This window comes from Lepus europaeus, chromosome 1 (assembly GCF_033115175.1).
Source record: "Lepus europaeus isolate LE1 chromosome 1, mLepTim1.pri, whole genome shotgun sequence".
Lineage (NCBI taxonomy): Eukaryota > Metazoa > Chordata > Mammalia > Lagomorpha > Leporidae > Lepus > Lepus europaeus.
The window spans coordinates 100,317,397-100,340,060 of record NC_084827.1 but is presented as its reverse complement, the minus strand read 5'-3'; the positions used below and the strand labels follow the sequence as shown (position 1 = coordinate 100,340,060).

Genomic DNA, 22,664 nt, shown 5'->3' with positions numbered 1-22,664 from the left:
TATTTCCTAGTGCCCTACATGAAGGCTATATCAAGTGTGTTACTACTGATAACACATCAGTACCCAGAAAATTCCTTTCAATTTCTTAAATTTTTTCATCTTAATTCAGGTTCATTTTGCTTACCATGAGGCCAAAATATATCAGTAGCTCTTAAACTTTTTAAAATCTTAGGACCATGAGAATTCTTGAAAATTGTTTGACATACTTTCTAGAGAAACACATGTGGAAAAAATATAGAAAGTTTTATATACTATTTATGGGAATTCACAGCTCCACAGCTCCTATGAAGTCAAATCACAGACTTTTTAGAATTTTACCATGAATCCAGGTGAAAAATTTCTGAGAGACTTTAAGGCTTTTGCCTTTTAACACTTAGCACCTGCACGTCTTACACTTGCAAGTCACATATGCATGTGTGCACAGAATTTAAATATGCATGTGAACAAAATTTGACATCTGCTTAGTACAGAACCTAGTCTCATGTAAAATCACTTAGTGTGCATAATTACTTGGACAAAATAATTTTACTTCAGGTACTTCAATGGCGAGCCCACCAGGAAGAGGTAGCAATGTTGGAAATGGAAATTTCTGAGAGAAGAAGAGAAAAGGAAAAGGAGAGAGAGAAACTGTGGAAGAAGAAAGAATTGTTACAGAGAGAAGAGAAGAAAGAAAAGGTAAAACATCAATCACCTCATATCAAGCCTGAACCTTGGTGTTTGGCAGAGAGTGCTCATAGGTGATTCTGAGATCATTTATAAGAATCTAGTGCAGTCTTGCTTTAATTTGTTTGGGCTTCAACATTTGTAGACAAGGAGAATCCACTTTGTGGACCTGCATGAGCACATGTGATAAGAATAGATGCTCTAGGTAAAAATCCAACAAGTGTTAAGTCTTGTGCTAGGAAAGAAAATTACGAAGACTAGAAAGTGCTGGGATAGCATTTTAGTACATGGCAAGGTGTCTACTGATTGTGGAAAAAATGTACTTATTGGTAGAATATACTAGCATATACTTATAATTTACTAGATTTTTTTCATTTACTAACAAACTCACAATTCTTCTTTTGAGCAAATGTCATAATCTTAAAGATATTCACTAAAACACTACTAGTATCAACAATTGTTGATAATCTATGGCAGACAGGATACATTTGAGGGTTATTTTGTTTTAAAAACTTATGTGGGAGGCCGGCGCCGTGGCTTAACAGGCTAATCCTCCGCCTTGCGACGCCGGCACACCGGGTTCTAGTCCCAGTTGGGGTGCCGGATTCTATCCCGGTTGCCCCTCTTCCAGGCCAGCTCTCTGCTATGGCCTGGGAGTGCAGTGGAGGATGGCCCAAGTCCATGGGCCCTGCACCCGCATAGGAGACCAGGAGAAGCACCTGGCTCCTGGCTTTGGATCAACGCGATGAGCCGGCCGCAGTGGCCATTGGAGGGTGAACCAACAGAAAAAAAGGAAGACCTTTCTCTTTGTCTCTCTCACTATCCACTCTGCCTGTAAAAAAAAAAAAAAAAAAAAAAAAAAAAAAAAAAAAAAAAAAAAAACTTATGTGGGGGCTGGCACTGTGGTGTAGCAGGTAAAACGCCACCTGCTGTGCCAGCATTCCATATGGGTGCCGGTTCAAGTCCCAGCTGCTCCACTTCTGATCCCACTCTCTGCTATAGCCTGGGAAAGCAGAAGATGGCCCAAATCCTTGGGCCCTTGCACCTGCTTTGGAGACCCAGAAGAAGCTCCTGGTTCCAGATTGATGCAGCTCTTGCCATTGTGGCAATTTGGGGAGTAAACCTAGAACCTCTCTACCTCTTGCTACCCCTCTCTCTGCTTCTGCCTCTTTGTAACTCTGCCTTTTAAATAAATCAGTCTTTAAAAAAATATATGAACCATTTAGGCATTTGTATTTGTTTCCACAAAACTTAAAAAATTTGCAGTAAAAAGATTTATTTAAAAAAATAAATAACTAGGGAGTGAGTGTTCTGTATTAGAGTACCTGGGTTTGATTCCTGGTTCTGGCTTCTGACTCCAGCTTCTTGTCAATGCAGATCCTGGGAGGCAGCAGTAATAATTCAAATAATTGAGTTCCTGCCACCCACATGGAAGATCTGGATTCAGTATGTGGCTCCCACCTTTGACCCCAGCTATTGTGAGCATTTGGGGAGTTAACCTGTGAATGGGAGCTTTGACTTACCCTGCCTGCTCCACAAATTAATAGGAGATATAAAAGAATATTATTTGTCAAAGGTGTATGGAGTTGCTGACTTTTATACTAATAATTCACAAAAAAAAAGCCAATTTATGAGCAACACAATGAAAGGAAATCAATCCAATTATATAGATTTGATCTGCATGCTGTAAAAATGCCTCCTTTTGAAAAGCTACTTGCAGTGCTAAGAGTGATTGATTTATAGTCACTGGTGGGCACACTTCATTTTTGTGAACTTGGTTGACATTTTATGGTATATTGCCACTTAGGTGAATGCAGCTCTGGTTCAGAAGTTTTTAGCCTCAAAAGTTGAATGTATGGGAGATAAGCATGGGTTTTTCTTAAGTGACAAGCCAGTCTTTCCTACTCTTGAAATATTTGTCATTGCTCTTGACTAGTTCCATGCCTTTTAATCAGCAAATTGGTATAGAGGCCATGTATGGAAAACAATATACAAGGAAGTTACAGGACTGGCTAAGACAGCATAATTCACAGTTCTTAGATTTTTAACTCAAATAGGATTTCAATTTCCATTTCTCTGAACTAAGTGAAGTAATTTCATGAAGCCCCCATCAAGAGAGCTGAGGGCTAAAAGGAATAATTGCATGTACCTCAGAAGCCCATAAGTATTGACCATATTTCATACGCTGCAAGGTAGTTGTCATTCTCTGGGGGAACTTATTTACTATTATGCAAGTACAGTATTTGAAAATCATACCCTTATAGTTTTATCTTTGATCTGGGCCTCTCTCATTGCATTTCTTCTCTATGAATTAGTGTGGTTATAAAAAGATATTGTGTTTTTAAGCATTAGTTTATATGTAGTGTCATCTTAAAAACCACATAGAGAGATTTAGATACTTTTCCACTCTGAGAGTTAACAGAAAAATACATAGATTAAATACCTCATGTATTTTGAATGAGTGTAAGTACAGTTCATTGTGGAAATCAGTTTTGAGTCGGGGCATTGGCATGAGGACCTGGGAGAGGATGGAGCATTGTCACTGTCTTCTTTGCAGCCTGTGAGATTTCTAGAAGCAAGAGAAAGGAATTTTGAAGTAGAAGAGAGATCTTCCTGATTTTGCAGATGGAGCTTGGCATTTGAATTCATGAACATCAAGATAAACAAAACTGAAAACAAACCATATTAGAAGGAATAACTTCCTTATGATGACTAAGATGGTAGAGGAGTAACTCAAGTGCAGGCAGGCACTGGTGTCTGGAAAGAACTCAGGCTGACAGGAGTTTTAATGTCCTTAGTCATACATGTTACTCTTAGAGATGTTTTCCATATTTGCATCTCTACCACAGGCACTAAGTCGGTCAAGGTTGAGAAGATTTCAGGCCAGCCATGGCTAGAGTGGAGTACTAAGTTGCTTGCAGTGTTATTTCGCTGTCCTATACTTGATAATGGGAAGTGCCCTGTCAATGTGGTATTTTATTTATGGAGTCTGGGGGACAGGATGGTGTTTTTGGAATACCCCAAGCCAGCATTGTGGCCAATGTCCACTAGCCATGGAGGACCAAGTCATACGACTTGCCTTTGTTTTCTTTTTTAAATACATTTAACTTTTAGATATCTTACGTATAGAAACTGATGCAGTAAACACACAAGTACATGTCACGTAGCATTGAAAATTTAAATTTTTTCATTTGTTTCAGATTTACAGTTGCGAATAAGTGCAATATGGGAGATAAAGTCCTCTTTTGAGGCCTTATTCATTACCTGCTCCTTTCTAAATGTCCCCAGAACTAATCACAATTCATGAATTTTATTCATATCTTTCCAGGTTATACCTTGATTTTAATATGTTAGCATAGTTTGTGATTTCAATGTTTTTCATGAATACTGTTGTATCATTCTGCAACAAAGACATTTTCATTCAACCTTATGCCTTTTTTTTTAAGTTTTAAAGCATTTAATTCAGTGAGAGAAATGCACAGGAAAGTGAGGGTTTTAATTAGGAGAGGAAGAAGTCTAGGAGCTAAGTTGGGTCTATGCCAGGCAGAGAGTAGGCCTGGTGCCACGTGGAGCAAGCACACAGGCGGGAAAGCAGAGGCAGGGTGGAGGCCACAAGGCCATGTCTTTTTTTTTTTTTTTTTCTTGCCAGAGTGTCTTGGCTTTCCATGCCTAAAATACTCTCATGGGCTCTTCAGCCAGATCCGAATGCCTTATGGGCTGAGAATCATCTTTTATAGCTGCTTCTTCCTTATTAGAGGCATAGGCCCTGCCTGTCCTGGGTCTGGAAGTCTCTCACAAGTTTGCCTTTTTTTTTTTTTTTTGGAGATACTCATGTTAGTACATACAGACCTGGTTCGCTCCTTTTAATTGCTATTCAGTGTTCCACAGTGGAACTAGGCTGTCAGTCATCTGTCCTCTTACTGGTTGACATCTGAGTTTTCAGGATTTTGTTCTGGCAAGGTTTGCTGCTCCAGCCAACTTGCACTTATTTGGTAGCTTTCTCTAGGGGACACCTAGGAGGAAAATTAATATGTTGCAAGTCTGTAAAGTTTTTGATTTCATAAAATATTTTAACTTTGCTTTTTGACTTTTGTCAGTCTATCAAAATTATCTTATTAATGTTTTAATGTGTAGTCTCATGATTATTTGTAAGACTGAAACTCCATGTTTATCAGGAAGGTTCTTTACTCTGAATTTTTTTCATACTTTTTAATCCACTTTTCTTTTTGTTTATCTATAAAAGTTCTTTATAAATTGTGAACATTATTTCTTTCTTATGAGTTATACAAAATGTAAATATTTCCATCATTGGTCACTTATCTTAATTTTGCCAGTAATGCCTGTACTTTCAAAAGAAGTTTAAATTGCCTGGTAGTCAAAGTTATTAGACCTCTCCTTTATGATGTGTGACTTGTTGGGGCATCTCTACAGGCAGCTTTTATGTGCACTTCTGCTAAGGGCCATTTGCATGTTGCTGGCCCAAGACTGGTTGGCATATCAATATGTAAACTTGGGACACTATGCCATAAGGCTAGAACACCTCTAGCTTAGAACTTGTGCTGAGCATCAGCCTGGAGCTCTACCTTTGACCCTTTCCTCCTCTGGTCCCCAAGCAGCATCTAAGTCCCCTTGTCACCTTCCTGGAGAGTGATCCTGATGAATCTAATTCTGAACGTGTATCTAAACAAATCCCACGCGCCTTCTTGCTTTCGGAAAGTGACTGGTTTCCAGCTCCTGTGTGTACAGGTCCTACAGTGTTGGTCAAAGGCTTAGCCACCAGCAATTCAGATCTTCACTAAGTCCCAATCTTCCCTAAGAATCCTTTGGCCCCAACTCCTTTTCACTGCTCTAATTTAGGTTCTGTCTTTATTTTCACACTGGGACCTAGCATGCATGTGTATGGGAATGTGTGTAGTTGTTGGATTATAGTTTTCCCAGTGTTTCTCTGTATTTGATGTAGGTAAGGGGAGTTCCATGTCAACTCAGGCACATTGGAAGTTTTGGAAACCTTTATATATATAGTAACTGCAAACCTAGATTCTCTAACTTTTATATCTTGGAGACAAATTTTGTTTCTTTGGGGTTTAGCAGCAGCTTGGCAGAAAATCTTGTCAGCAGCTCCCCTTACTTGAGACGTGCTGCTTTGCCAGCTGGCGCGCTGTTTCTCCCCCATCTACTATTTCACCCACCTGGCTTCTATACTCATGAGTAATCTGGAGTAGAGATAGAAACTATGCCATGTGCAAAACCCAACTGTAGCATTTCTGTACAAAGACATGATCTTCCTCCTTGTTCTTATCCCCAGCAATGTCTTTAAGGGATCATTTGCCATAGGAGTAGTTTGTATTCAACATAAAATTTTGCCCTTGTAGGTATCTAGTTCCTTAGGTTACTTTTTCTTCAGTAGCTTAAAACCTTAGTTACATAGAATATTCACAATTTCCCAAGTTTTATCTCAAAAATCCAAGGAATGAATGCTTGCTTAACAAGTTGTCAGATGACATCAGTAATTTTCAGAAGCCTTTCCCTACTTTTGAAATCATTGTCATGATAAAAATCAAGAGATGATGCCTTTCCATAAGTGATCCCTAGCAGCTACTTTAAATGAGGTCTTTTGATGATTTTTGTCCCCGCCTGGAAACTGAATGCCAATCTGATTGTCAGGTTTCTTTTCCCCTTCAAAATCATACTCAAAAAGTCCACTACCACCAGTACCTTTGGTTTTTTTCCTATCTTGGAAGCCCCATCTTCATGCCACTCTGGCTGGAGGCCTGATTCTAATAAATACTTTTAAATCTAAAAAAACAAAACAAAACAAAACAAAACAAAACAAAAAAAAAACAAAAAAAAAAAACCAAAATTCCTGTACTAGATGGATCTTTAAATGCCTGATATTTAACACTGGTCTCCACACAACCTTTCAACTACATGTGACTTTGTATGGCTATAATAACGAAAATCGCTCTGCATGACTGGAGTTCTATGGAGTTCAAGGCACTGGCAGTTCTAACCTCGCTCCCCACAATGGAGATTTTCTGCAAGTCTCTTGTAGAAAGGAGGCATCTCCTTTTCCTGCTGTAGCATGTCACAGTTATCGCCAAATTTGTGCCAACTCCTAGTCTAACATAGTAAGTGACTCACATAGTACAACTGAGGAAAAGGCAGTCTCATCAGGGAAGTCAAGATACCACCACTGGATGTGTGACCCTCGGCTGCACCTCCAACCAGTTTCTGGGGAAGGAGCTATCGTTTTGTAGGTGTTCACCCTCTTGTGGCATCTCGCCAGCCAAAACCAAATACCAGGCTTTGGTAGAACCTTGGCACTTAGGTGTCCCCCACCCCATGTCTTCAGGGGATCTGGCACATCCTCAGAATCCATGTGTCCTACAGGTACCCTTGGAAGAGGGGAACAGTCCAAAATACAGGTGCTAGGTTGCCATAAAGAAATTCAGGCTGGAGGATTGGAGCAGTACTCCTCACAAGTCTACAAGCTCTGTGTGGAGGAGAGAATCTAGAGCATTGCCCCAGATCAGAGCAGAGCCGTTCTCCTGGTGTGGGAATTTCTCGGTTCTTATGGAAGCAGTTCATCATGAGATCCCAAGATCTCTGCTGCAGTGTTTGTGTTCTAATAGTATACTGATCTAAAGAGCTGAGCACAAAGATGTGGGCACAGAAGAATGGGGTGGGGGGGTATCAAGACTTTAAACTCTGTCTTCAGGGTTGTTGGGATTTAAAGGAGCCAGTAAACAATAAATCAGCTTCAAAGATGGACTCTGAGATTCCCTCCACCCCCGCCCCACAGCCTCCTCATATACATCCTATATAATCATCAGGATTGTAAATACTGTGGATTTTACTCTCATGATTAGATATCATATGGCCCTGAAGCCCATAAAACATGACTTAATCATATAAGCCCTTTACAGCAGAGTATCCTCTGGTCACAGGCGGTCAGAGAAGGAAGTATGAAAAGAACTTGGCCCACCTTGATGGTTGAAAGCTTTAGAGTCACATGGCAGGGAATGGGGGCAGTCTCTCTGTAGGCCAAGAGTGGCCATAGCTGATGGCCAGGAAGGAAATGAGAGCCTGTAATCTACAGCCCTATATCCACAAGGGAATGGTGTTTGGCAAAAACAAGAATGAGCTTGGAAGCAGACTTCTCTCTAGAAGAGAATTCAGTTTTGTCAAAACCTTGCTTTCCAGGGAGTGCAGCTCTACCATGCTGGACTTCTGATTCATAGAATTCTTATTTCATAGTGACTCCCCATAAAATCCATACAAGGATCACTGGGTTCCTGAGAAAAAAGAGTGTATGATATAAAAGGAAGCCAATGGACCTCCAGAAATGCCCTAAGCAGGCTGACAATAACTACTCAACTGTAAGCTCAGGTTCACATTCATAAGAAAGGAATGACCCAGAGGGCAGAATGAAGAACTATGAGAGCAGAATTGAACAGCCCAGGAATTACAGACTATGGCTGACACCTGTAGCCACCTGGCACTCCCGATATTTCCACGGTGAATCAAATTAACCAACCAGGCTCTGGAAGAACTGTGACTGCCCAGATCTCCCTATCAGGGGTGGCGCTGTTCACTGCAAGGCAGGGGAGGGGAAAAGTGCTTCCTGGAAACAGATGGCATGTTATGCGAGACTGAGTTGAGCAGAACATGTTGTCATTTTTCCCAAATTCACCAAAATGAGGAGCAGTGACTGTGACACCTCCTGGAGGTGATGTTCCCAATTGTGTGAGGAGTAGAAGATGAGCATTCTCCCTGTGAGAGGGTATGTTAGGGTTGATATCCCCTGGCACATCCATGACACCAGAACAATGTTTCCCTAAAGAGTCAAAAGACAGAATGCAGATTGAATGAAGGAGACGCATCTTTATCAAACATATGTAAGGAAATTATAAAGCATGATTCAAATATAAGTGATGAATGGTCATCATTATTTACTACCTATACATTTTATTACACAATTCTGACCTAAATTTCACTTACTTGCCTTCCTCAGATGGTAAAAATTCAAACCTGGAATATTGTGTAATAATTTATATTCATGAGTAAGTAGTTCATTTTAGTTATATACATACAATACATATAAGTATATTTAACCTCATTGAGACCTGAGCCAGGAACTTTATCTATGTGATCTTGAAGCTGATCTAAGAAACAGGAAAAAAGTACAAATTAAAGGACATTATTATATCCTTCTGAATTTCACTGTCTGCATAATTTTGAATAAGTAAGAGTTCATGTGAAGTAGCATTTGACCATACCTAGAAAGAACTCTGTAAAAGCCATGAATTGCATAATGTTATTGCCCTAGTGGAAGATAGAGCAGAAGAAGCCAGATAAACATCATGAAAGGGAGCAGGCACTTAGCCTAGCTGTTAAGATGCCAGCATCCCACAGCAGAGTGCTGAGTTTGATTTGCCAGCTCCTACTCCCGACTCCAGCTGCCTTCCAGTGCAGACAAGGGTGTCGACTCAAGTAATTTGAGTTTTCCCACCAGCGCGGGAGATGTGGATTGAGCTCCTAGTTCCCGACTGCGGCCCAGCTCAATCCTGGCCATTTTGGACTGTTGGAGAGTAACCCAGCAGATAAGAGCTCTGTATATCTGTCTCTCAATTTTTTTTTTTTTTTAATCAGAAACATCATGAGACTCAAACAGGACAGGTAGGAATGAGATAAAGACAAGTAATAATTAGGAGTGATAGCTTTTGTGCTGGTTCAGAAACTAATGTCACAAAAAGTTCTTTTAGCTTTGCCTAGTTACCCTTCAGCTGGCAGGGACTGTCTCCACAGTGATCAAACTCACTCAGCACTGGTGACTGTATCATTAGTTGCAGGTTCCAGTAAGATGAAATTTTCCAATCATAATATAGGGCATGTAAGAATAATTAGCTATCGTTATTCATTTTAAACCAAAGGATCATTGACACATGAATACATCCTCTGGTTGTATTTTGTTGGCAGTTGCCTATGGATGCAGACTCATCAGTTCTTAAATAGCTCAAACAAATAAAACATGCAATATGCTTCCCAAGTCTTATGACTTTAACTATTATAAGCTATGCACATAAACTTTCTCATACATGTTTTATTTTGAAATCCCAAGGCCACCTTTCAGCACATCCCATGGCTCAGTGCATTGCGTTTTCCTTTTCTTGTATCATTGGCAACAATACCTTCTAGCACATACAGCTGCATGGCCTCTGTTTCATTTCCACTCCCCTCTATTCAGATAGTGGTGTCAGGCCTTAGTAAGATATACTGACAGGAAGATTGCATATAATTCCAAAAGAGTCATAAAAAGGTCCAAATAGAAGAATCATTCATTAGTTCACTTACTTAGCAAGGATGTTTCAAGTACCTTAAAGTGATAATGGATTATACTCAGTCCTTCATTTTCCAAACTTCATACGGTTGTAAGAGGTCACTCAAAGTGAAAATTTCTCTTTTCTGGTATCATTTTAAAAGGGATGTGTTTGGCCAGTGCCGTGGCTTAACAGGCTAATCCTCTGCCTTATGGTGCCGGCACACCGGGTTCTAGTCCCAGTTGGGGTGCCAGATTCTATCCCGGTTGCCCCTCTTCCAGGCCAGCTCTCTGCTGTGGCCTGGGAGTGCAGTGGAGGATGGCCCAAGTCCTTGGGTCCTGCACCCGCATGGGAGACCAGGAGAAGCACCTGGCTCCTGGCTTCGGATCAGCGCGATGAGCCGGCCGCAGCGGCCATTGGAGGGTGAACCAATGGCAAAAAGGAAGACCTTTCTCTCTGTCTCTCTCTCTCTCACTATCCACCCTGCCTGTCAAAAATAAATAAATAAATAAATAAATAAAAGGGATGTGTTTACCTAGTCTGTCACAAAGACAATATGCAATTCCTGGTTGGATCAACAGAAACATATTAAGAATAAAGAATTTCACAGCTGGCACTTTGGTGCAGAGGGTTAAAAGCCATAGCCTGCAGCACCAGCATCCCATGTGGGTGCCGGTTTGAGTCCCGGCTGCTCCACTTCTGTTCCAACTCCCTGCTAGTATAACTGGGAAAGTAGCAGAGAATAGCTCAAGTCCTTGGGCTCCTGTGCCCATGTGGGAGATCCAGAGGAAGATCCTGGCTCCTGGCTTTGGATCAGCTCAGCACCAGCCATTGTGGCCGTTTGGAGAGTGAGCCAGTGGATGAAGGATCTCTGTCTGTCTCTACCTCTAACTATTAAAATTTTATTTATTTGAAAGACAATTTCTTTGAGCTTCAAATATTTTAAGTACAAAAGGGTTAATAGAAAAACTAAATATGCACTGGAGTGAACTGCATTGAATACGGAGTTATATGACTAAATGCAGAAGATTAAATATATATGCATGTATACACGTATAAGCATGTATATATGGGTATGTATGTACCCACACACATGCAGTCAGAATGTGGCTTTAAGATTACTCTCTTGTTTCTCTCCGGGAGTACAGAGGAAGCCCTCTCCTGGGGTAATTGCAAGAGTGTGTTTGTCCTCATCCATGCTTTGACCTCGTCTTCTCATTTTCCAGTCCTGCATCGTCAGACTGCTTTGGGCATCCATTCCCACACAGCCCATGCTGGTACAGTTGCTTCCTAGCATGAGTCCTGTGATGCTAATAGAAGTTATTCATTTTGCCATAGTTATGAAATGTTCAGGCCTTGGTATATGGACTTTTTGCCATGACTTATTTCGATAGGGCTTGTCAATTCTTTGTCAATTTTTTTTTCTTTTCCATTCAACCTTTAATTGCTGTTTCATCCACTTGTGCGCCACAGGAACTGCAGGATATAGAACCATCCTCTGCCATTTCCTTCATATGCCTGTGACTGATTGCCTTTCAGCTCCATCAAGTACTCTGCTGTTGAGGAGGAAGGGGGATACAGATTGCAGGGCTTCAGGTAATGGGAAGAGCCACCTTTTGAAATCAGCCTGCAGCCCAGAAAACATGACCCCTGGAAGACAGACCCCTCAGAAGTGGTGCTTCCTAGTCCTGGCCCAGGTGTCCCACATTTCTGGGTCCTCTTCTCTCATCAAACGCCTTCTTGACCAAGACTCTTGTTATAATGGTGTGTGCATGCAGGCATGCGTGTGTGAGAAAGGGCAAGGGGAAGGACAAGGAGTTAAAAGGTGAGTGTCGTCCATGTATGCAAAAGGTCACTGGGCCAACTGAAAGGTGAACACAAACAAAAATATGATGGCAGCACCCAGGATTTCAGTAATATTCAGATGATCTAAAACTGGCTTAAAGCATTTGTTCTATGTTTGTTTTCAAACTGAGAAGTTCTCAGACTTCCTGCATCCTGGAAACACATCTTTGAACCTCCTGGAACACCAGCCTGACATCTGCTCTAACATCCACCCACCCACATCTCTCAGTGCAAGCATCTTCTTTTGCAAGGAGCCACCTGCCACCAGAGCCAAGAAGTCTGCTAGGCTGGGACCAGTCTGAACAACTTGCTACCATTTTATGGTTTTTTCAATGATGAACTCTCAGATAGGTGATCCTGCAAGATTAGAAGGAGTATTTCTTGGTCTTTTGGTTTGTCAGTCTGTTGGAATGCCCCAAACAGGGGAGCACCAAACCCCCTTCATAATGATTAAATTAACTGTCAGGATATTAGGATGGTAAAAAGGAGTATATAGATGGGATTCCAAGAAAATCTGGGTATCTAGACTCTTTTCTGAAGACTTAATATCAGTTCTTTAAATACTGGATGAGTAAAATTCATGCAGAATGGGAGGTTTATTATACAAAAGAAGTCAATCATCAATAACCTGGTTTTAAAATATTCATAATATTCCTTGTTTTGTTGAAATTTAGAAGTGAATAGTAAAGTGTACTTATGACATTAACTGATTTTAACCTTCTAACAGGCGACTGAACATGGACTCAATTCTCAGTGTGTCAATCAGTGGATATCAGAATAGCTAGGAAGATTTCCTATAGAGGATAGAATGGTAATCAGAGGTGCTCGCTTTTCAGGTTTAAATTGTCTTTTAAAAGCAAGAACTTTCACTAGAACTTTTTTAAAAGTGGAAAGGTTGATGTAGTCTTTCTATCCTTTGTCAGGATATAGTTTTAAGAAAAAGGCAGGCAGGGAATAAAAAAAGCAGCCTGATGGAACGAGAGCCAGATGTGTTTGTTTTTCTGCAGAAAGATCTCACAGTAGGCAGTATTAGAGGAGGAGTCTTAAAAATTAACTCCAGGTGTCATATTTTGGCTATCTTTTCTGGCTAGGTCTTATTATGATGATTTGATTTTATTCATAATGATTTAATTAACATATACCTAAACAGTGTTTGCTATGTGCAAGGCACTGTTCTGTCTTCATTTAATCTTATCAACCTTAAGGGGTAGATGCTAATATGACCTTCGTTTTATAAGTGAAGAAACTGAGACACAGAGAAGTTACATAATTTCTCCAAGGTCACATAGCCATTCAATGGTACAGTTAGGTTTTGAACCCAGGCAGTCTAACTCCACAGTTCATTATTTTAAAAACCTTGCTATGATGGGCTACATAGTAGTTACTGTTGTGGTCAATATTGTGATAAAGTCAGTTTTGAAAAAACCTCAGTTTCAAACTATTTGCCTTAGAGTCATTTTCATGGCTTTAGTCTTTTTTTGCCAATTTATTCATCACTGTTCAATGGCTATGTAACTGATAATTTTAGGACTCTTTAATACTACTTGTCCACTTATTAGAAGAATTTCTCATGTTCTAAGGGTACACATAGCTCACTATGCTTTTCTCTATATACTTGATATTCTCCCAGGACTTTTCTCACCGAGTTAGTGAGCTACTGTGGCTAAAGACTTTCTTAGAAACCAAATTATAACTCGATCAAAGTTGATTATCAAGTATAAGATGTGTTATGAGCAGATCAAAAAATCCTTCATTGCTTCTCATGCCATTCATTTGAATATATTGAAGAAAGTCTTCACAATTCTGATGTGATTTAAACCTAGCAATATCTATTTCATAAAAGAATTCCCAGTTTTCCAATTTCAAATCTACTAACCTATCAGATCTGTACTCATTACTGTAACATGCTCTTGTCTTGCAATAGTTGAGGTATCTGTAATCCTGTCTAAGGTCAGATCATCCATTTGTGCCCTGAATCTTACTCAAGGTTGGCTCAACCTCTCTTCCAGCACAATTTTCCCTTTGTCTAGGTCTTTCCATTAACCTGCAGATATGCCATAAATGACTTCCATCTAACAAATATTCTTCCTCGATAACATGCTCCCCTTCAGGAAATCCCACCATTCCACAGGGAAAAAAAAAACTGTTTCCAAATTCTCTCTGCTTGTTCTCTCTTGAAACAATTTATCTTTCCAGTCCAGCCACACTGCATTTCCCAGGGTATCACTGACCTCCATGTTACTAATTCCAGTGGTCAAGTCTTAGTCCTCCCTTTACTTGCTTATAATGGAGTTAATCTCTGCCTCTTCAGAAAACTTGATTCGCTCAAAGTCTAGTAAGCCATTCTCTTTGTTCTTCTATTATACTGGTATCTGCTCAGTAACTTGAATAGATCAAGTTATCACTTGATGTGAGTGATGGATTATCACTCCATCTTTTTTTTTTTTTAAGATTTATTTGAAAGACAGATTAACAGAGAGGAGACAAATCTTCCATCTGCTGGTTCACTCTCCAAATGGCCACAACAGCCAGGGCTCAGCCAGGCTGAAGCCAGGAGCTTCTACTGGGTCTGCCGCATGGTTGCAGGAGCCAAGGTACTTGGACCATCCTCTACTGTTTTCCCAGATGCATTAGCAGGGAGCTGGATCAGAAGTGGAACAGCTGGGACTAGTGTCACAGCTGGCAGCTTAATCCCCTAAGCCAGCTCCATCACTCCATCTTCTAAGCTTTGCAGTGCCCTGGTAATTCAGTCCTCTATGTATACTTTGTAGGTGATCAACTAATCCAGTATAACTTTATATAGCACTTCCATGCTGGCTGATATGAAGAATCTCTGGCTTAGATGACTCTCTTGAACTCCAAACTCATCTTACTATCTCAAATCAAATATGTCCAAATTACATTCCTGCTTTTTCATCCAAACCTATTTTTTCTAGTGTTCATTTTCAACAAATGTAAAACCATTCTCCCAGTAGTTAGGCTGAAAGCCTAGGCATTGGCTTTGATTCATATTTTTCTCCCTTTCTGACTTTACCTGTTAGCATGCATAGAAGCCCCTACCTTCAAAATATGGTGAAAGCTGTTAGTAGACTTCTAATCTTCTAACTTCTCCTTTCTCTTTCCATTTCTATACTTCTCCTTCAATTTGTTTTCCACACAGCAGCCAGACTGAACATTCTAAGACTTATTTCAGATCACGTTGCCCTTCTGCTGAAAACACATTAATGACTTCCCATCCAACTCCAAAGAAAATCCAAAGTCCTAACTAACATACAGGTCACTGCAAAATCTACCTCCATGCTCTGCACCAGTACTGCTTGGATCACATATCTCACCTCTTTCTCCCCTATTTCTGTTCTATCTGGGGAGCTATTGTTCCTGGGAGCACCTGAGCACATGTCCCCATAGGCTTTTTTCCCCTCTGCCGAAAACAGTTATCTTCCAAGTGTCTGCATAACTCACTCCCGCACTTTCAGAATCCCATGCAAATGTCAACCTGGAGATGGCGTCCTTGATGACCAAACTTGAAATGACATTCTCTTTTCCCTTTCACTATTTATGCTGCGTATTTTTCTTAGCATTTGTTACCCGTTGACATCCACTTATTTATTGGCAATCTTTACTTTTCCTCAGAGGGTAAGTCCCGTGAGAAGGGAGAATTTGTCTTTTTCCATTGCCTTATCCTCAGTACCTAGACACAACACTCAAAAGATATTGGCTGAATGAATGAATTTAATGAATGAGCTGTGTAAGTCTATACTTTGATGTTGAGGTAACTAGGAGGATGTATAAGGTAGGTGACCTTGGGTAAGTTATGTAGGCTTTGTGAGATATTGCCTCTTCAGTTGTAAAATTAGGTGTTTGGATTAAGTGATTACAAAAATCACCTCAACTCTTAGAATTCATGATTGACTAACTCTGAGGTTTGATTACTTTTCACTTTTTACTCTCCCCTACACCTCAGATTTTGAAATACAACATCCTCAGGATACATACTCCCTTCTTAATGACCAGTGAAGAGAAATTAAACAAGATTCCAGACAAATTCATTTCAGCAATACCAACACATGACACAATCATTATGTAATATTTCAATGTCCATACTGAAAATCGGCCTTCCTAAAGACAACATGACAGTTATTTTTTAATCCACCTGGCATTTCAATTAAGAGGGAGATAACTAATGTGTCCATGCTAGAACACTTTCCTGGCTCATCCTGTTTTGAGGACATAAGACTACATCAGAGCAGGAAACAGCTTATGACCATTTTGAATAGGCAGCACGGCTGAAGAAAAGTGTTCACATCAGTGGCAAAATGAATACTGCCGGCTGGCACGTGGCTCACTAGGCTAATCCTCTGCCTGCGCCGCTGGCACCTTGGGTTCTAGTCCCAGTTGGGGCGCCAGATTCTGTCCCAGTTGCTCATCTTCCAGTCCAGCTCTCTGCTGTGGCCTGGGAAGGCAGTGGAGGATGGCCCACGTGCTTGGGCCCTGCACTCGCATGGGAGACCAGGGGGAAGCACCTGGCTCCTGGCGCAGCGTGTCAGCCATAGTGGCCATTTGGGGGCTGAAACAACGAAAGGAAGACTTTTCTGTCTCTCTCTCTCACTGTCTTAACTCTGCCTGTCCAAAGGGGGGGGGGGGAGGAAGAATACTGCCTAAAAGGGATTAATGTTATTTATTTATTCAGGTAGACAACATCAACTTCCAAACAATTTGTAATTAAAGGCATCAGTACTATTGTGTTGGGCATCTTTCCTTGGGGGGTAGCTAGGCATCCTCTCTGCTCTGTGGTCCGAAGGGTTTTCCTATGTGGCTTCCTTGGTTTACAATCTTCCAGCTGGTTTCAGCCAAGTGGAACAAAAGAGTGAGAGACTGAGGATAGGAGAGAGATTTCCTCAGTTCTTTCCCCTGAGGGGCTGTGTTGACCATCTGAGCCCTTCACCAATGGGCTCACCTACTGCCAAGTAGCCTTCCCCACCCAGCCTTCTCTGTCTTGTCTACAGGCAGGAAGGCCTCCTGGCGCTGCATGGTCCCTTACATTCCAACTCTCCTTTGTCAAGTGTCCCCTTATACACTTTATTGATTTAGCTTAATTTTGATTATGCCATCTATTTCCTATTAGGAATTGTTAGAATAGAAAAACCAGTTAGAGAATAAGACCAAAAATTAAGGGGGTGGGAATAAAGGTATGTCAGCAAGCCAGGACTAAAGAAGGGTGTTGTAACTGAACTTAGCTAAGGCTAAAGGAAAGCATTTGTTTCTTACCTGCTAACAGTAGACACCCCAGCACAGGAGCTGGCAGCATGTGTGGAAGGGGAGGAGGCAACCTGCTCAACAGATAGCATGTTATATTGCATCAGCCTTTTTAAGTCCTATGGAATAGAATTAAAATTATGGTTCTGTGAAACTTATCTACGAAGGTAAAAGTGATGTCACACGCGAGGTTATAAAAAAAATGTTATATAGGCAATATCTATGGTATTCTTGTCATTTAACTTGACAGTTTGGAAGATTCAGTAATGAATAGTAGCCATGTCCATTAGATGCTCCTCCTAAGTATTGATTGTCTTGGCTAGACCTAATGAAACTATACTTTTATAAACTATTTTAGATTAGAGAAAATAAACATTCCAAATATAGCCAAAAAGTCACCCAAATCCTAAAACACTACCAAAATATTTTATTACTAAAATCCTCAATCTTTTCTATGGATATAGAGGCATTTACTTAACTAGAATCATAGTACATTTTTAAACTGATATCTATATTTCCTCCCCCATTTATGAATGTAACTTTCATGTTTTCCATGTAATTTTTTCCTCCCGTGTAATTTTAGCAGTTGCATTGTGTTTTATCAGTCTCAGATTTGGGCGATAGCTATATTGTTTCTCAATATTTCATCCCTTTAAGCCTGTGATGAGCATACCTGCACAAAAAAATCTTTGTGTGTGTCCCTGATTTTTAATCCTTCAAAACTTATTTCTTAAAGCTTTTGCCAGTCCTTTTCTCATTTATTCTTCAGAACGAGTACAAAATTTGCCCTTCTTTCAGGTGGTGATTAAGCTTATTTATCTGCTTGGAGATTGGTGGCTAAAATGTTCAAGTTCAGGGCACTGACAAGGAGCTGAAATATTAACTAGTGGAATTGTGGACTAGAAGGGGATCCATTACAGGCAGGATAGTGGTAAAAAATTGACTTTCTATTTAAAAAACAAAAACATGTAAGCTTTGGTTTCTTGCCAATGTAGTGTTTTTTTTTTTCATCTTTTTATAATGAATGCTTACAAAATAATTTTTGAAGCCAAATTTTTATTCAGGAACTAAATTCAGCCCTAGGTTGAAGCACATGGAGATCACACTACCCTGAAATACAGAAGCGATAACTTTGGCTGAAAGGTTTATGAGGGCAAGAGTGACTAGTTCTGTCTCTAGCAAAAAATTATGCATATCTTGACCCTGGCTCCCACAAGCAACTGCACTTAGAGAACTTCCAGGTCCTCATGCACTGTTAGGATTAATTGCCCCTCCACACTCCAACATGATTAGTGCATTGGCTCTCTGAAAATTGGCATCATTATTGTTTACGCAGCTGCTCTGAGATTTTTATGAGCTGATATAAGAAGGGTATTTTATGCAATGCTACATTTTTATAATCCTCTTAATTGGACCACTGTACCAAACGTAGGTCTTGCACCCTCTCCCGCAAGGTGTGATACTAGTTACAAATAAACATACAATATGAAAAATGTTGTTACTTGCCAGAAATTCACACAGATGTAAAAAAATATAACATGAAAGATTATCAAGCTGATGATATAGAAAGAGGAATCATAACTTCAATTGCTAGTAATTTTACATGATGCAGATAGGATCACTAATCTTATAACTCTTAAAATAAATTTTAATATTTGTTCATTTGAAAGGCCAAAAGAGCTACAATCTACTGATTCACTCCTCAAATGACCACAATGGCCAGGATTGGGCCAGGCTGAAGGAAGAAGTCAGAAATCCAATCCAGATCTCTCATGTGGCTGTCAGGGACTCATCTACTTAACCCATCACCTGCTGCCTCCCATGGTGTGCCTCAGCAGGAGGCTGGAATCAGGAGCATATTGGGAACTAAAGTCCAGGCACTTCAACGTGGGATGCATTTAATTGACATCTTGACTACTAGGCCAAAGAATGCTTCCCAAAAGGAAGTTTTTCTATGAAGATGTCCAGTTATGTTTTTAAAGAAGACACAACTTTTTTGTATGGCATTGCACATTCCAGGTCAAAAGTAGAAGGGAGCTGTTTTAGTAGCAAGCAACTACCTAAGTAGAGTGCAGGAAGTGGAATAAAAATGTTTTGTTTTAATGGTTTATGGAGAATGAAACTGGGTATTTTGAACTTCATGTTTCTTATCTTTGTAATTCTGGTTAAGTGTTATAACCTCCTGCTGAAGAAATCAAAGTCCTAGAGATAACGACCAGGGAGCAACATACAAAAGTCCATTTGTTCAGAGATTCAATATCATGCAGATAGCTTGCAGTTGGAGGATGGTTGTTTGCTACTATAATGCCTTAGTCTCGATTTTCTCCTTTCTATTTATAAACAAGAAATTCTTATTTCAGATTGAATTTAATGGTTTGTAGTATTTGTGTAAGTGTTTTATACTTGATGTACTCTCATATCAGTGTTGTTCTTATTTGTGGATTTTTTAAAAAAGATTTATTTTTTATTTGAAAGGCAGAGTTAGAGGGAGAGAGGAGAAACAGAGGGAGAAATCTTCCATCTGCTGGTTCATTCCCAAAATGGCTGCAACAGCCAGGGCTGGGCCAGGCCAAAGTCAGGAGCTTCTTCCGAGTCTCCCATGTGAGTGGCAGGGGTCCAGGAACTCGGGCCATCTACTGCTGCTTTCATAGGCACGTTAGCGGGAGTTGGATTGGAAGTAGAGCAACCAGTACTAAATGGGATGCCAGCACGGCAGGCCACAGCTTAACCTGCTATGCCACAGTGCTGGCCCCATTAGTGGCATTTTTAATGTCAAGTTGTTTAGATTATAGAAGGTAGGATACAAAAATGATCTCAAGCCTAAAAAAATTGGATAGCACTGTTTAGGCTCATAAGTATACAGGAAGAGTAGTTTGTTTATTTAAACATATACTGGCTTAACTTTACAAAGTGAACAAAATGTGGGACTGTGGAAGGAACCGTCTTGCATTCAATCAATATCAGTGGTAATAAGAGGAGATAGAATAATATGAGAGGGTTTTGGTGTAGGGGGGCAGTGGGGGAGACCTCATGTGGAAATCAAGAGAAACTTTGAATTCAACTCATCCTTTGTAGTGACTTGGTAATTCCCGATCACTGCAATGTTGTGAAGAACACCCAAAAAGTCTAAATTGATTTATATATATGTATATATAAATCAGTATATAATATATATATCAGTATATAAATATACTGATGAAATTATATATGCATATGTATATATATGTATGTATATATGTATGTATATATGTGCATATATACATACATATATAATCTCATCAGTATATTTAAGTTTTATGTCTCAACAAAGGTCCCAAAAGACTGGTTAAATGCCCTTATGCTTGACTTTGAGCCTTGCAAAGCCAACAATTCTTGATCCACACTTCCTGTTCCTATTAACTGATGAAAAGTGAATGGAATTGTCCATAGGCAGTTATTTAGTTCAGCCTTTACTATCCTGCAAATAAAAACTGCTGGCCTGGTTCCATCCACATGTTTGTTATTCCTGGACCAGAGAACAGAAGAAATTTCCACTCACCTAAGAGTAATCAATTAAACCCTATTATTTGTCAGACATGATACAAATTATTAGGAATGGAAAGATAAATAATTCAGACTAATATGGGGAATGCTATGTAAAGGAAATCTAAGTACCACCACCTTAGAGGGTGCACCTAGCTATGTCTGCAGTAGAGGGCTAGGGACAAAGGCTTAGAAAGCAATGCTAAAACCCAGTCTTCCAAGAAGGGATTCACTGGGAATTAAGGCAGGGCAGAGCATTGTAAGCATGTGGCAAATAGTTAAATATACCAGTAACAGTCTAGGGAGAGAATTTCATGAAAAAGTCAAGGAATTCAAAGCAGGATTATGAAAGGCATGTAATAGAAGAGTTATCCATGTCCCAAGAGTGGAGCTAAGATTTTTCCTGGAGGGTTCAGGGAACGATTCAAGGAGCAGGTGGCATTTGTTCTGGTCTTAAAGACAGAATAGGATTGACAGGTGGTGGAGGGAAATTAAGTCATTCTAGTAGGGAAAACTGTGCAAAAAGCAGGTAAGCATGAACATCTTCTCTCTATTTACATTCTCCCCCAAGAGATCTCATTTAATTCTGTGGCATCAAGTAGCATTTTAAGTAGATAGCTCTTTCATTCAGGCTTCCAGCACTGAATTCTCCCCTGAGCCACCCAGCTGCATCAGCAGATGTTTGTTAGGTGTCTCCATTCAGAGATCTCTAGGCCGCATCAAAACTGAGCTCCCAAACCTCTTCCAAACCTGTTATTCTCCCAATATTCCATCCCAGTTACTGGTACCACCATCCAGCCAGTTGCTTAAACAAAACCTAATGACCATGGCTGATCGTTTTCTTTCACTCTCCATATCTATCCACTTTGTCAGTGAGCAACCCTATTTGACTCAGAAGCATGTCTCAACTTTGAACATTCAATTTCCTGATCGAGTGATTTGCAGATACTTTTTAAAAAATCTTTACTTTATCCTACATGGTCTCCTGGTTTCTCTTTACTACCTTCACTATGCATTCTCCGCTTAATAGAGCTATCTTAGAAAAGCAAGTCATGGTATGTCCCTATGTTCTTTTTCATCTTTTAAAACCATCTGATACTTTAATTCTTTCTTGTACAAATACAAAGGGAACTGATCCAATGTAGTTCATAGATAGAATTCTAGGAATATAATGACATTTCCTTCATTCTCATTGTCTCTCCGTCCCTCTGCCTTTCACTCATTTTAAAATTATCAATAGTCTTTTCTTGTTTCTAGAACTAAACCTAGTAATAATCATCTAGCCTCCACACAACTCTCCAGTCTCACCTTTGTCTTATTTAACTCATACCACTGGCTGCTGATACGCTGGCTTCCCCTTCCATCCAGCTAAAAACATGTGATATCTTTTCCCACACAGCTTCCTCTTCACATACCTATCTCCTCATCTTTCAGGTCTTTATCCAAATGAACTATTTTAAAGTGCCTTAAATAAGACTTCTAGTAATTCTACCTAAATTTTTCTAAATCATCCTAGTTGTTTCCATCTTAGAAGTTCACACAATGTGTACTATCCTGTTTATTTAGCTGTTTATCATCTTTCTCCCTTCCATAAAGTACCAGTTCCATGGGACAGAGGCCTTCTCTCTCTAAGTACCATATTTCAAGCACAGAGCACCATATCTGACTATAAGTATGTGCTCAAAAATTTGAATAAATAAATGATACAGTAGTGTTTTAAGATTGTAAATGATTAATATAATGAAATATACAGAAACTGCAAATTAAGTTTTAAAAGAATGTTTGAGCCTTTGGTAGTCACCAATGAAAGCAATGAATTTGAAGTACAAGGCATAGGTAGGAATGCCATGCTGAGGAGTAAATGGGCAATTCAAAAATAGAGAACAAAGGGCTGGCGCTGTGGTGCAGTGGGTTAACACCCTGGCCTGAATCACTGGCATCCCATATGGGCGCCAGTTCTAGTCCCTGCTGCTCCACTTCTGATCCAGCTCTCTACTATGTCCTGGGAAAGCAGTGGAAGATGGCCCAAGTCCTTGGGCCCCTGCACCCAGGTGGGAG

General features: G+C 40.0%; 1 protein-coding gene across 3 annotated transcripts in view; it reads left to right on the top strand.

Annotated features, from left to right (window-relative positions):
- CCDC148 (coiled-coil domain containing 148) overlaps positions 1 to 22,664 on the top strand; it is a 288,961-nt gene that overhangs the window by 203,653 nt on the left and 62,644 nt on the right. For 2 of the 3 annotated variants that reach the window (XM_062187013.1, XM_062187032.1), the window contains one exon: positions 535 to 675. The exons of the other annotated variant lie outside the window; for it this stretch is intronic. In XM_062187013.1, the coding sequence (XP_062042997.1) occupies positions 535 to 675 (141 nt within the window). The remainder of the gene's footprint in view (positions 1 to 534; positions 676 to 22,664) is intronic. 3 annotated transcript variants of the gene reach the window in all.